General features: G+C 42.9%; 2 protein-coding genes across 8 annotated transcripts in view; one reads left to right on the top strand and one right to left on the bottom strand.

Moving 5' to 3' along the window:
* Positions 1-5,924, top strand: part of rspo4 (R-spondin 4) — a 35,680-nt gene extending 29,756 nt beyond the window's left edge. The window contains exon 5 of the mRNA XM_027278906.1: positions 5,249-5,924. Within this exon, the coding sequence (XP_027134707.1) occupies positions 5,249-5,382 (134 nt within the window). The 3' untranslated portion in view covers positions 5,383-5,924. The remainder of the gene's footprint in view (positions 1-5,248) is intronic.
* A 6,301-nt stretch (positions 5,925-12,225) lies between these two features.
* Positions 12,226-15,881, bottom strand: part of chd6 (chromodomain helicase DNA binding protein 6) — a 110,851-nt gene continuing 107,195 nt past the window's right edge. For all 7 annotated transcript variants that reach the window (XM_027279691.1, XM_027279690.1, XM_027279689.1 and 4 more), the window contains one exon: positions 12,226-15,777. In XM_027279691.1, coding sequence (XP_027135492.1) covers positions 14,530-15,777 — 1,248 coding nt within the window. In that variant the 3' untranslated portion in view covers positions 12,226-14,529. The remainder of the gene's footprint in view (positions 15,778-15,881) is intronic.

The following is a 15,881-nucleotide window of genomic DNA, read 5'->3' as shown; positions in this document are numbered from 1 at the left end:
AAAAAACAAGAGAAAGAAAACAATTCTTTCTGAATCAGTCGTGGTTTTCCCAGCGCTGAACCCAGCAGGGGTTGTTTCCTGCTGGGTTCAGTGAAGTTGAAAATGAAGTAACAAAAGGTTGGTGGGAAACGTGAAGAGCCATGCTGCAAATATATTGGAACAATTTGGATTCCTGTTCTAAATAATTGTTCATCTTTGCCTGCTTTAACTCTGACGAACGCCGTGCCCTCACCTGTTTTGTTTTAGTGCTGTTTGTTGCAGAGAGTGTACAGGAGTCCAAGACCTGTGTAACCTCCGTATCCGGCATGCTACAACAGAACACTGTTATGTTATGATGACACAGCACATCATGTTAGGCAGGTGGTCAGAGTGCTGCCATGCTATTGTTCCGATTTCCGAATTATTCCAGAACCTCAATAGACAGAAAGATGGACCATTGCCGGACCCTCCAGGAATTCACGATGTTGCGATTTGCAACTTAAACGCAACTTCAGTGAATCCCCGTGAATTCAGGGCGGTGTTGCAATTTTAACCAATCACCGCGATTTTTCCGCAACTTCCACGCAGTCTGCCCGGGGGATTCAACTTGGCAGATCAGGGACAGCTGCACGGTGCTGGAGGATCCCCTCGTGGGATTTCTCCCCAGCGTTGGCTGGCCCTCGCTGGGCGCATTTCCTCTGCGGCGGTGCACCGCAACCGGCTCTGGGTCGGCTTGGAAAGGCTCGGGGCCGAAGGTGGCTCGCACCTGCCTGCCTGGACCTCGCTGCTTCCCGGGGCCGTGGACTTAGTGCTCGCTGTGCCCTCTCTGGGCTCGCCCACGGGGACGGGCCCCCTCGCCCCTGGCACGACTGTCGAATTGCAACTTATCGCAACTTTCACTTTCTCCCGCAACAAAAATGTAAAAAGCACCGCAACATTCACCGCAATTTTTTTGAAAACCTCATGCAACATCAGGCATTTTAGGCCGCAACTATCTCAAAAAAGGCCCGCGACATCCTGGTGGGACTGATTGGATGACAGCCTGTTATCCCTAAAATAAGAGCCCATTGCTCCAAATTATACGCTGGACAAATGAGCTTTCAGTCCAACGAGACATTTTTCAGACTGTGGTAATAATTTTACTTATGCAGCACACAACAGCAAGACAAAATGAAAATAAAAAGGAGACAAAAACATAAGAGGGACGATGAAGATGATGAGGAAGGCAACACAGATAAAAGAAGTGATTTAAGAGTCACTGACTCAGAGTCTTTTCTCCTCAGGCAGGTCGTTCCAAAGACGTGGGGCCCTGAGAGTAAAAGCAAAGTCACCTTTAGATTTAAGCCTCGACTTTGGAACAGCCAGAAGGACCCGGCTGAGGATCTATGAGGTTAACATCTCTGCTATGTAGCTCGGAGCCAGAATCAGACCCAGATCCAGACGTGCTTCAGAAGGATCGGAGTGATGTGATGTTGTCTGTTAAAACCAGTTAGAGGCTAAGCTGGTGCATGCTGATGTAGAGTGACAGGTGGAGTTCAGGACTAACGCACCACCTGAACATGCCTGGTCAGGATGGATAGTTGCACTTTCTCATGTTGTTATAATCTCTCTGTTTGACACAGTCGAGTCAATGTTGATTTCTTTTAACCATCATCGGGAGCTTTGCATGATCAGAGAAGGCAGTGACGACTTATTTTAGACTTTGGACACTACTGTGTGTGTGTGTTTGGCTGCCTGTTACACACTTAAAAATGAATATGGATATTTTAGAGAAAGAAACTTAACATTTGATCTACTAGTCTTTTATATTATTCAGTGTTTTCCTTCACTAGTAACTATTTTGTGATTAATTTGCTTAGTGGTGTTACACTGGGTTTGTATGCATATATTTTTTTACATAAATATCATAAGACAGTCAGTCAGTCTTCCCATTGAGGGCCAGACTAACTGATGTGGACTGGAGGTTAAAAAAGGTCCCGTGTGGAAAATTTTGGAGGCTGTGTAAATGTAACATAACTCCGTTTCATTGGTGTTTAATCACCTGAAAATATGAACAGTTGTGTTTTTGTTACATTAGAATGAAGCTTTTATGAGACAGGCTGTCTTTCATCATGTTTCATGTGTTTTGCAGCCACCATAGTTTCTCCTTCATGCTTGGAACAGGAGGGAGAGCGGAGGGGGTTGCAATTAGTAAAAACTACACCACGAGATACTAATGCAGGTCCTTCGACACAAAGCTGAGTACTGCTCTAAGATCATTGGAGCTGGATTGTTCAGTTTGTGTTCCACCTGAGGCCTGCAGTGGAATTTATGGACAACACAACTGCAGCGTTGGTCAAAACTATTTTTCTGGACTCTTATTAAGAGTTAGTGAGTTTTACTGGCTGCTTTTCTTCTTTCGTTCCTGCCCGCATTTGTTTTCACTCTCTGATGTCCAACCAACCTCTAAATCAATCTCAGCGCTGTATATTATAGGAAATTATTCCACTTTTAAACCAGAGCCAAAACATACTGAAGCTCTCGTCTCCGTCGCTGAACATCAAAACCACATTTTCTATCTATAAACTGCTGCTTTAATAGCATGAGACAGCAGATAAAGGGGATGAGTTTCAATCTGATATGTAGTGATGTATTGTTCAATATCATCACATTTATTTAGTGAGTTCAAACCCACTAAAAAGTTTTGATCTGAAGTCCTCGGGCTTTTAAAATGACAAAAATCTGATGTATCTCTGTGTTCACAGCATGGAACATATCAGATCTCCGTGGAAGACGCTCTAAAAGCTCGTCTCTCTTTCTGCATACTTGTGGCTGAAAAGATTCTGCTCCAAAAGCAGCGATACATCATGGAGAATATTTCACTGACACTGTCAGATCTGGACTTCTGCACTGAGCATTGATCAGCAGTATCCTCATAATTCTTCACAGTAATTATCCTGGATCAGAATCTAAGACTTTCAAAACACCTGAACCGCATCCACACATGCGTGAAATAAGTATTCAGCCACTTTTCCACAATCTTTTGATGAAACGTGGATAAGTGATGAAGGGAAGTCAGAGGAACTGACTTTGGCTGATTTGGTTTGGCAGTCTTTTTTTTTATTAAGGCAAACATGCAGTCTTTTAAGGTGCAGACCAGCTGGAAGTCTGGTAGCCTCTGGTTCTCCAACCTCTCGTTCCTGATCTGGGGGTTGCCAAATCTTTATGGGCCGGTCACAGGGTTGATTTATAAGGGTCATATTTAATCAAATGTTTAAAGTTTAGAGCCTTAATTAAGATATGAACTTTCTGTCCTGCATTGAAACCACCACAGAGCTCAAAGAGTGTCAAAAAAAGAATATGTATGTGTTAAGATGAATGATTGTGGACTCAACATGCAAAGTTTATTGCAAACACCAGGGACAGCGAGTAGGTGATGCAGTGGCGGGGGTGTCTGGGGGTGATGCAAGGCTGCTGGGGCACGAAGCCAAGGACGCAGCAGTGAACTAACAGAGACGGACGTGGCAGGAGGATGGCAGAGGGAGGCTTTCCTTGAAACAGATGGAGATCCCAATTAGTCACAGAGAGTCACAAACAAACACGGAACCAGCCCGAAGCGTTTCTATCAACACAGCCAGAGTCTGAGAGGAAGAGCCGCCGCTCTTATACCGCCCAGGGTTGATTGGGAATGAGGAACAGGCGGTGAGGCAATCAGGCAGGTGAGAGGGAAAGTGGAGGCCACGCCCAGCGACACACACACGCACACACACACACACACATATATACACACACGCAGACAAGACAGAAACACAAGGGTAAAGGAAAAACACGGGGAGGGACGAGGCAAACAGCCTCCATATGACAGGATGACTGTTGAAAATTTAAAAAACACACGATATGGACAGAATCGTGTAAAAAGTTCCTGTATGTCTGTAACGAAAAACCATAACCGGGAAATAATCTGCTCAGAATTCATCCAAAATCGCTCGTCCCGGGAAATAATCTGCTCAGAATTCATCCAAAATCGCTCGTCCTGGAGTCATTTCGGTCACTGTTCGGGTTAATTGGTACAGTTTTTTTTTTTTTTTGGCCTTTTATTGATAGTACAGCTGAAGGACTATAGCCTCCACACACGGGGCGGCCGCTTAACCCACTACGCTACCGACCGCCCCTAATTGGTACAGTTTGACAGCAGTTCTGTTTTTATGTATTGAATATAATATGAACTGTCTATGAAATATGTCATTTAGTCAGGGGCGATAGAAAGCTTGTCTCTGAAGGAGCACGGCGACGTTTTTATGGGATTCTAGTGCGTGAGATGAACTCTCATCTTGTGTAGCATACTCGGATCACTTAACATACGTTTTGTCGTTCTGGTTTTGAGGTCTTAGTTGTATTTATTTGATTTCTGCCGTGGCAGCAGCTCTTATATGAGGAATCTCCAGGGATCAGCGGTTCTTTGTACAGTCTGCACGTACGTTGAATCATGAAGGTTCTCTATCGTCCGTCTTCCTTTATGGAGAGTTCAATCTGGGGCAAACAGACTTGGTTGTAGATCCATGAAGACGTTTCACCTCTCATCCAAAAGGCTGAACAGGAACCTTCATTAGTGTCACTGGAACGCCTGATATTTCCGTTGTCTGGTTAACGATCCCACCGAGGCTGAATTCTCCAGTCAGAAGTGAAGAAGCCTCTTGGACGAAAGGTGAAATGTCTTCATGGATCTAAAATCAAGTCCAGTCGCCCCTGATTTAAGAAAAGAAAATTATTTGAATCATGGGTAATGCAGTTTGCTAGATTGCTGTCAACAACTGCTATGGGAAACACCCGGAGGCCTGAAGCTTGCAGTGTGTGTTGTTGCGTTTTCATGTTTTTCTGCTTTTAATGTAATTACGACTTTCCAACTTGTAAATTGTGCAACTCGACATTAGTCACCGTTTCCACATAAACGTCCCAAAACAGTTTGATCCTCTTCTGAAAATATGAACAACAGCTGCAGCATTATTAAAGTTTCTATTTCTTACGAGCTAAAGTCAATGAAGAAGCTTGATGACGTGATTTACGGGTCGTCATGAATGTAAATTAGATTTTAAAAGATTTTTAAAGATGTCTGAGTCAGAAATAACAAATTGTCAGTGACTATATTTATTGGGTTGATCTTTTATGTAATATTGCAATGTTTAGACATACAAAAACTTTCACATTTCAACTAAATTAAGAAGTTTCAAATCAGCGAATCCATTGACAGATCCAGTGTCTCACGTGGAAATTCACTTTCCTTTTATGTCAGAAAGAAGAAATAATAAAAATGGAGGACTCGGAAGGAAGAAGGAGAGAAAACGACTACGGCTGCTCGCCAACAACAACGCTGGCAACACGCCGAACTCGACAACAGACGCCGCCGGAGAGCACGGGGACGCCTGAGGATGAGGCGGCACCACGACACCTGACGCATGTTGGAATATCAGTCAGCTGACATCAGCGGGAGCTTTGACATCAGAGACCCAATCATTGTTTATTATGTTTCCAATCAGCCCGTACAATCAGTAACTTTATTAAAACACACTGCCACTCAACAGAACCTTGTTTACTGGAAACTCAGAATGAACAATTACGTATGTGACTAAGAAATTCTTGTGTTGTGACCCATGAGTCAAAGTTCCTAACCCGAGGTATGTCGCAACAAAAGGAAACTGGATGAATCCAGTTTCATGTGGAGTTATCTGGTCTTTGTCAACAGCGAACATTTGAATATAATTTTAAATAAGACTAAAAGTCAGAAACTGGATCCGGTTCACGAAAGTTAAGACACAAGTAAAACATTTATATCCAACAAAGAAATACAGACAGACAAGAGACGCCAACAAATCCAATGAATATTCCCAGAAATTAAAGTTGCCCTGTGGAGTTTCTATCTACATGTGTAACAGATCCCCACTGTGTGAATATTAAGGGTTGGTTCACGAGATAAGCAGCAGGTGAGAAACCCAGAAGAAGACGCATCGCGATGGCGTAGTTAAAGGATCGCCAGTCGGACCTCAGCCAGTGAAAAAGAGAAGCAGTAAACAGGATGTAAATGTGACATTTGTGTGTGTTTGTTTTATGTATCGATGTGAGGAAGGCGACATCAGGTCTGTGTGCAGCTCATGGATGTGTTATGTTTGAAAAAAGTCTTTCCATCGTTCATTAGGATCATTAAAACTTTCAGAAAAAGGCAAAAACTGTTGCTTCCATCAAACTTTTCTAATGTCATACTTCAAAATGCATTAATGGAAACATGTCTTTTGTTTCTTTAAAGCCCACAAAGACAAATTATCTTGAAAGTTTGAGATCTGTATTGTCTTTCTTAGCTTGCCGTCTTCTTGAAACGACTGTGGGATTGTGCTCCACGTGTCTATGGACGGGGAAACGGGGACCTGCTAATAAAACTGTTGCTCCATTGCATTCATTGTAGTCCAGAACTCCACGGGGAACCTTTAATTGACTAAATGTGACAGTCCTGCAACATCAGATAAAGCTTAAACTCTTCAGTCAGACTCTTAAAGATGATTGCAGATAACTGTTGGATGAGTTACACATTTACATAATTCAAAAATATTAGATCAGAGATTACGAAAGGCTTCGACTCTAAACATTCTGCTGGTATGTTACCGGCTGTTTCCGGTGAGGTCACTGTAAAATAACACAACCACAAGAAAAGCTGATTTCCCGCTTTAAAATATATTTTTTCAATCATCTCATTAAAAGTATATTTTACTGGATGGCTGTTTGTTTTCTGAATTAAAAAAAATGTAAATACAGACAAATATTGCCTATTGTGTTTGTCGGAAAAAAGAAGGAATTCCCATGAAGCTTAAATCCCATTTGAAGTTTTTCAGTTTAAACGAGCTGCACGCTAAAGTCACGACCGAAACCATGAAACGTTTTATTCGTTAAGTCGCGACCTTTGCATCCGCCTGTCCTGTCTGATATTGCACGAGTGGAGCGTGACTGAACGCGTGGGTATTCCTTCTTTTCTCAGCTGATCTGTCTGTTCATTGGCTTTCCTCCGTCGTCTGGATCTTTCTACGACTAAATGGGATTTTTTTTTATTCCACAACATGAATGTAAGTTTCAATAAATGTATATTTTGATGCTGCAGTCTCGTCCCAAAGTTTCATTTGCACATTTTTTACTGACTCCAGACTATAACTATTAACATTACATTTTATATATGTGACTAAGATTGTGGTATTGTTTTTATCCTGTACTTTCTCAGTGATCTGATGATTCTACTCATGTTCAGGTCCTTCCTTCCAGCAGCTGTCAGACTCTAACACCAGCACAGCACCATCTATGTATCTTATTTATGAGTAATTTCTGCTGTGATACGTGAATTTTCCCTGATGTGAGATCATTTAAGTCCATCTCATCTTATTTGAAGTGAGTCAACTCCTCAGGGTTTGTTCTGCACTCATCTTATTTGAAGTGAGTCAACTCCTCAGGGTTTGTTCTGCACTCAGCACTGACAGATCATCTCAGGAAAACATGTGGGTAGTTCAGCCTCTCCACCTCCCGGCTAATCTAAAATTCAGTAAATACATGGATCATCGGCGGGTCTGAGGGGGGCTGAATGACGCCTGGTTGCTCAGACAAGCCACCTGTAAATCAAAGTGTCCACGCTCTTAATCCTGCATAACTTTAAGCCTTAATATAATGTGAACAGGTGAGTTGTATATAAATTCACCCTCAGTACAGTTGTCATGAACGGGGAAATTAGCTACAGAGACCAAAACTGTTTTTTGTACCAGGCTGTAAACATGTTTATTTCTGCTGTGATACGTGAATTTTCCCTGATGTGAGATCCATCTCATCTTATTTGAAGTGAGTCAACTCCTCAGGGTTTGTTCTGCACTCAACACTGACAGATCATTTCAGGAAAACAGCATCGCTGCCATGTGGGTAGTTCAGCCTCTCCACCTCCCCGCTAATCTAAAATTCGGTAAATATGTAGATCATCGGTGGACCTGAGGCGGGCTGAATGACGCCTGGTTGCTCAGACAAGCCACCTGTAAATCATAGCAGCCACGCTCTTAATCCTGCATAACTTTAAGCCTTAATATAATGTGAACAGGTGAGTTGTATATAAATTCACCCTCAGTACAGTTGTCATGAACGGGGAAATTAGCTACAGAGACCAAAACTGTTTTTTGTACCAGGCTGTAAACATGTTTATTTCTGCTGTGAAGTTGGACATTTGAACATGGGGACTTATGGAGACTGACTCACTTCTGGAGCCAGCCTCAAGTGGACGTTTGAGGAACTGCAGTTTTTGCCACTTTGGCATCGTTTACATTTAGCAGCCATGGAGGTTACTTCTTGGTCATTCTGCACAATGAGCACATGCAGCGTTAATAAGACTTGACCTGAAGTTGCGTTTGAGTGGATTCCTGCTGCACTTCCCTCGTCATCACGAGATATGAAATAGCACATTTTTATTGGACAGTTTTCACGGATCCTTTTCTCTTTTTCAGCATCACAGGACGCAGACAGAGAAACAAACAGGCTGTCGGAGACCACTTCAGGGTCACCGGTGTCAAAAAAATCTGAAAATCGAGACAAAATGAAGAAATCACAGACGGAAATCTCCACATGCTTCATAAAACAGTCACCAAAGGGCAAAAGAAAGTTGAAAGTCATCTTTTATTGCACAATAAAAGATCACACATACCATGTTTTGACTCATGAGATTGGTCCACATGGGAATACAGAGAGCTATAGTTACAAATAAGAAACAAAAAGAAAGGAAAAAGGTTAAAAACCCCACCACATAACTTAGTAAAGAACGGGTTTGTGACTTCAGGAGCAGACACTTCTTTGTCTTTTCACTTTCTTTGTTTTTTCAGAAGAACATCCTCGTGGATTCTAGTACAGGGGGTGTGAACGGTTTAACATTATTTAACTTGTCCTACCTGTGCAATACTGAGCTGGGTGGTTTCACAGACACCAGGTCGGAGGAGGTGGTATTTTATTTATTTTTTAACGCTCACTTTCGCAGTTAACTGGAATTATTTATAAGTTGATCGAGTGTTTCCCGTCAACGTGCATCTTGTAAACAATAAGATAAAGGTTAAAAAAAAAGGATGTAAGCTTCCTGTGAGTGGACACGGAAGTCTTAAATATCCTGATATCTAGATTTTACAAACACAGGGGTGAAATAAATCCTGGAGCTGTAGTTCTCGATATATTCACCTCGTCTGCCAGGAAAATATATCAGTGTCTGTGAAACCAGCCTGAAATGAATTAAGACAGAAAACCATGTCCTGACACAGCACTTTCTCCCTGTTTTTGTGAAATTCTTTTTCAACAATTGGTTTTAATATTTCAATTTTTTTAATGAATCGACATGTGGTTTTAAGTATTAAGTGACACATCTGTTCGTCATATTTGTCACTGTGAATCAGAACTTCTGGAGTGGCTCTCTGATGACCTGACTACGCTCCCTCTTTTTTTTTTTTTAGATTTCATCTTTATCCCATTACAAACCGGAACTGGCCTCCTTCTACAGGGAGGTCAAAGGTCACGGTCAGCTACAAATCAGCTGATTTCAGTGTCTCTTGTTTTAAGGACACTTTAGCAGGGCAGATATTTCCCATACTAGGAGGCCTGAACGTGGCGGACCACTCTGAAATAAATGAAGGCCAGTCTTTCAAGAGACAAAAAAAAAAAAAAAAAAAAAAAACCCCGCCGGCAGCCCCGAATGTAATCAAGAACAGAGTGATGGTGGTCAGACCCGGGTCCTCTCATGTGCAAGTCAAACAGTAGAACCAGAATGTGATGGTTTGGTTACCTGCCAACTTGAACTAATCAGGCCAACAACTGGTGACAAGATGGTCATAAAAAATGTCATAAACATTTCTCTGGAATAATCACTTTAGAGACAAAACGTTTAGGAAAGTATGAAAAGGAAATAAAAAAAAATAGAGCAGCTGTCCTGATTCTGAAACGGGATCTGCAACGAATAACAAACCAGGATTTCAGATTTTTTTTGTTTTGTTTTGTTTGTGTTTTTTTAAAAGGCAAAAAGAATGTCAGACATTTTCCCTCCAAAGGAAAGAAAAAACAAACACAGGAGTATATTGTGTAAATTTACGCCTACGTTCTTGAAGCAAGTCTGCTCCTAAAACTCGTTTTCAGTCATCTCCTAAAAATGTTGACGCCTTGGAAAGGCCCAATAACCCCAGGAAGTGGTTTTTCGATTTGATTATTATCGTATGGCACGTATAGCTCAGTTCCCCTTACTGTGTTGAGAAAATAAAGAGGTATTTACTATGAAAATTATTATTTTTTTAAAAAGCAGATTAGCAGGTGATGAGGCAAAGCAGATAGTTTAAACTTCCATGTGGAACCAAAATGTCTTTTTGTCTTTCAAGAGTAACAAAACCAGCCAATAATCAGTCATGAGACAACGATGTAAAGACGAGAACTATACAATAAATACATTATTTATGATAAGAGATAAACGTTTACAACATTTTGAGGTGACCGTTCTGAAGAACATTTAAGTTAACCAAAAAGGACTTCAATGAAAAAGAAACAACACTGTTAAAGAAGGCGTGGGGGTGTGACACCAACAGACGAACACAAGAGCGCCGTCGCTTCGACCGACCTCCAACCGTTGCCACATGCTGCACCTACGAGTCAAGTTTTTACACAAGAACGAGCCAGTAACAGGAAGTGATGTGCGTACGTGGGCTGTGGGACTAAAAGTTCTTTTAAAACTTTCAGATTAATTTCGCCGTGGAACAAAAACGAATAACTTCCACTTCTGATTTTTCTTTTTTTTCCTTTCAGGAATCTCGACAAACACACAAGAACAATCAAATACTCGAGCTGGATACATACTGTGTGTGTGTGTGTGTGTGTGTGTGTGTGTGTGCTCGATACCAAACAGAAGGCCTCGTACAGTAAGAGAATGCTGTGGGATTAAATCGCCGTCCTTGAAGGGAAATTCTGCTTTATCTTACTCCCGTAACATTGCACTCCACACCTCAGTAAGAATGTTATTTGAGGTAAGTAGCGTGAACCTCCCACAGCTTTCCGAATGTCAAACAATCTTTGTGGCAATCCCAAAGTAACAAAAGGAAACATTCAGAAAACATTAACCGATGCTGACATGTTTGCCTACAGCCTAAAAACTGAAACCGAAATCTGGACCGCATACACTAACAGAACCCTTCGGCTGCTACCTTTATTTGAGACCCAAAGCCATGTTTTGGATTTATGCATGAACTTTGTTGGTCAGCTGAGGATAATTGGGGGCAGCCAGACGGAGAAAGGCAACTAAGTTCTTTAAGAATTTTAACGCAACAAGCAGAACTGTACGTTAGTTAGTGAGCAGCTGCCTAACAGAAACGTGAACTAACCACTGCATGAATGTGCGAAAGATAAAGGTACAATATTATCACCAATATTTGCTCAATCTGCCAGAAACTTTAAAGTTCAGATTCAGGTTTTGTTGAACTTTGTCAGCTGCACGTCACATCCGGTTTCAGAGTGTGAGGGAACGCTAAAGTTGACCCAGAAGTGGTTCCACTGTGCAACAAGTGTGATTTAGAGTCGACTGATATCTGTGTTTACTTTTGGTTGGATTTAGAAAAAGAGTTTCGGTTTGTTTTAAAGCTGTGGGAGGCTCAGGCTCTTCACTCCGACTGACTGAGGATGAGTTTTCCAAATCTCTTCAAAACAAGTTTGTGAGTGAAAAAGTCCTGACGGACAGAATTTCCCTTTAACGAACAACATGGCATCATCTGCGAATGGTGAAATCCAACAAAGAGTTACATTTTCAAATGTTAAATCATTTTCTCTCCGAGGACGTGACGTTAACATCACAAAAAAGTGAAACTAAAGTAACTTTTTTAGAGGCACTGGTAAGAAAACAGTCACTTTTTGTTGACTCTCCATTTGTGCTTTGAGGGATGACTGATTGACTTGAAGTGGGTACCTTCACATTACTGTTGTCTTTTGAAGATAATACACATCACCAAGGCCGTGTACAAGCAAAGGACAAACTGAACACAAGCACAATAACATGACTGTATATGGAGATGTAACAGAACATCTATACAAAAAAATAAAACTAGCTAAATAAGGCATTTTACTTTGAATAATACAATGAAACTAAGAGAAAGAATGTCATATTTGGTGAGAGTTTGGCAAAGCAAAAGAAAAGTATAATAAATTATATGTAGCCACAAACTTGTGACAAGGCAACAACTATGTTCCCCCCCCCCCCCCCGACACGAAATGAGACCTGTAAGGACGAGACGAGAAGAAGAAAACAGCTCCACAACAAAACGTGTGCGCATGCATGCACACTGTCACGCACTCTCTCACGCACTCACACACACATATAAAGGAAATACACGACAGTACAGAAACAGGTTAAACATTCACAAAAAGACATTGTGCAAAAATAATGTTTTCATGTATGAAAACAAAAAACAAAAGTGAAGTCCAACGTCATAAACAGAAACATTGTGACATAAAACCCCCAAAATACAGACCCTGTTCTGAAAAAGACTGAATAAAACCAGCGACTTGCATCCATTTAATGTACAGTACAGTCTGTTTGATACAGAAAACACTGGGACTAACCTCAATGCAAAAAATCCCCCCTCGCATTTGTCAAGTATTTCTTTTTCTCTTTTTTTTTAAACTAACGGAGAAACAAAATAAACGGTGAAAGAAATAAATGGTGCACCAAAAAAAACAAAAAAAAAACAGCAATATACAGCGATAGATTTACATATTTAGAAACTCTTAGTATGAACTGCTATTAAAACTAATCTGAGGAAAAGAAAGGAAACAGAGAGAGAGCAACGACGAGGCACTCAACCAAAGTGTTTCACACTTGTACAGTTTGCATCCCTCCTCTTCCTGTTTTATCTGCTCCTCATTACGAAAAACAGAAGATTCCCTTTCACTGGACGCGCAGATATAATCTTCCTAAACACAGAACACTGGAAAAAAAAAGAAAATCAATGGCCCAAAAAACAAAACAAAACAAAACATGACATACATGATGCTACAGGTCATGATTGAAACCGTTTTGCAGCAGTCACATTTTGCACAATTCGCATTGAGCCACTGTTTCCGTTGATTTGCTGTAAGTTAATTCAATTTGGGACTAAAAACAAACCCCAGGAAATTAAAAAAAAACTCCCACAATCCCTCCCACCAGTGTTTCCAGGAGAGGATACACTTAAATCTGCCTCATAGCGCCCTCTGCTGGCCTGAGTGAGCTCCTGTCTGTCATTAACGTCTGATTAGGTTTTTAAACACTTGAAGGGAAATCCTTTAAAAAAAACAAAAAAACAAAACATGATCTAAAACAAAACAAATGGATCTCGTGATTGTTCTCTGCTTTTTATCAATGAAAGCTCATGAGAAGGCGGCATGTTTTGTTCTGAATCCAATTCTTGGAATCTGGATTTATTATTCTAGTGTGAAGAGTTAAAGACATTTTAACTCCCTCGGCTTCTTTTTAAAAAAAGAAGTTATAGCAGCAATGGCATAGCATTGATAAAAATAAAGTGATAGTGGAAAAAAAGTATCATGAATGACGGTATCTAAAACGCGGGGGGGAGCTGGCAGACAACGCTATCTTACAGTTAAGATATGCCTGGGATTAATTAACCTGTTTTTGGAGCTTTCAGTCAATATTACAGTCACAGATTTGGAGGTTTTTAAAGTATGTCTGTTTCTGTCTTGCATATTAGGTTCATGTTTTATATTCCTCTAGGAAAAAAAGCCTTTTAGTGTCATGTGTTTGGGAATGCTGGTTCAGACTCTTGAGTGTCACCAAGACGCACCTCCTGGTTAATCTAGCCTGCAGGTTTTTGAACATTGATGATCCTAAAAAGGTGGAGTGTGCCAGACGTAAAGAAACAAAACAAAACAAGCTCGATTTCTTGAAACCGTGAACATAAAACACATAAGTGCTCGTCTGCTTTCAGCTTCTCTGAATTCCCAAACTGTGGTGAGAAATTTGAAACGGCTTTAGGGGGGAAACCACCTCTGACAGCTACGCCACAACAACATCATCATCATCATCATCCTCGTGCAAAAACACCAAACCGAAGCCGCTTGTCCGAACCCTTTTTTTTTGTTTTTTTTGCGACAGATCATCTTGGACCACCTTTGAGCCAAAGCCGCACACAGTGTGTGTGTGTGTGTGTGTGTGTTTGTGTTGAGAAATGTCCCTCCCGACTCAGTCTGGATGCAGAATGAAGGGGAAGAATACACAGAAGATCGTTTCTTACACTAGTTTTTTTTTTTTTTTTGTATACAAGGAGGGAGCAGGGAGGGTGGGTGGGGTCTTGGTATATAAACATAACCGAGGTGAATATAATCATCATCGTTATTATTAGTCATCATCATAATAAAAGTCTTTACATGGACATTGACTGACAGACACGGCACAAACTTTACACTGTTGCTCAGTCGAGAAAGAGAGCGACGAAGGAGACAGGAGGAGAGGAGGAGGAGGAAGTGGATGTCTCTCTGTCCTCTCTGCAGTTTTCTCCTCCTCTACGCGTCCTCTCCTTCCACCTGTCTCTGCTCCTCAGTGTCCTGCTTCTCCTCCTCCTCCGTTGCCTCCCCTCCTGTGTCCTCCAGTCTTTCCTCCTTCTCCTCTGTCGCCGCTCCCTCGAGATGGTTATGGGAGTCTGGTTCCTGGGGCTCCACGGGCCCATCCTCTCCGTCTCCCTGCCCAGTCTGGGGCTCTTCAGTCGGAGACAGGCCCGGGTCTGGAGCCGAGGTAGAGGGGACGGAGGGAGATGAGGAGGAGGCCGGGTGGGAGGCAACAGTAGCTTTAACTGTACTTTCTTTCTCCTCGACCTTTCCCATCGCTGCCTTCTCCCTCTCCTCCTCTCTCTCCCCCTCCTCCCGCCCTCTCTTCCTCCTCCTCTTGGGGCTGCCCGGGGAGCCGTCCACAGCACCAGGAGGCATAGCGGGCAGCGCCATGATGCCACCGTGCGGCAAGAACATGTGCGGGTACAGCAGGCCGTGGGACATGCCCGGGATGAGGAAGGGGTTGAAGGTAAGATGGCTGCCAGTGCCGGCTCCGAGATGCGCAGAGCCGAGATGTGCCCTGCTGGTGGAGGTAATGATGGCTGCTGCCTCCGCCCCTCCTGGTCTTTTGTTGGCTTCCGCTGCTCCTTTCTCCTCCCGGCTCTTCTCCTTCTCACCTCCGCCAGAGCCAGAGGAGGCGGCGCTCTCTCTCTCAGCAGGCGTCGTCGACGAGGGGCTGGCCGCCTCAGTTGTAGATGGTGCGGTCGTCGTGGTGACCTTTGCGGCGGACAATGAAGAAGAGGAGGAGGAGCTGGGGTGAGGAGGTGGCGGCGCGTGCGTCATCATTGCGCCGACGCTAAACAAGGCGTGTTGAGGGATCGCAGCCCCGTGGGGGTGCGGGATGCCGTGCAGCATCATGGGCAGCATACTCAACCCGTTCTTGGCATCTTCCGCCGACGCCCCAGCTCCGCTCGCCTGGACGGCCGCGGAGAAGCCGTGCGGGAATCCAGCCGCCATGATACCGGAGATGGGAATTCCAGGTATTCCTCCGCGGAGGTTCTGCATGGCCACCATGGAGTCCATGCTGCCGATTAATCCACCGTTCATGAAGAGCGGCGGGCCGAGGCTGGACGTGGCGGACTCAGAGACGGACAGGAGGGGCTTGGGCATCTCGTTGCGAGGCCGCCGTCCGCGGCGCCGAGAACCCGGGTCTCTGTTGACTGGTTCTGTCAGGATCCGGGTGAACATGCCCTCAGGGAGGAAACCCTGCACAAGAAGGAGAAGAACAGGTTAAAGGTTCAATATTTGAAATAATGATACAGTTAATCAGGTTTTGCGTTCTGTTGTTGTTCTGTAATAAAAACATTATG

Source organism: Larimichthys crocea, chromosome VI (genome assembly GCF_000972845.2).
Source record: "Larimichthys crocea isolate SSNF chromosome VI, L_crocea_2.0, whole genome shotgun sequence".
Taxonomy (NCBI): domain Eukaryota; kingdom Metazoa; phylum Chordata; class Actinopteri; family Sciaenidae; genus Larimichthys; species Larimichthys crocea.
Note: the sequence above shows the minus strand (reverse complement) of the source record. Positions and strands in the feature narration are given on the sequence as shown.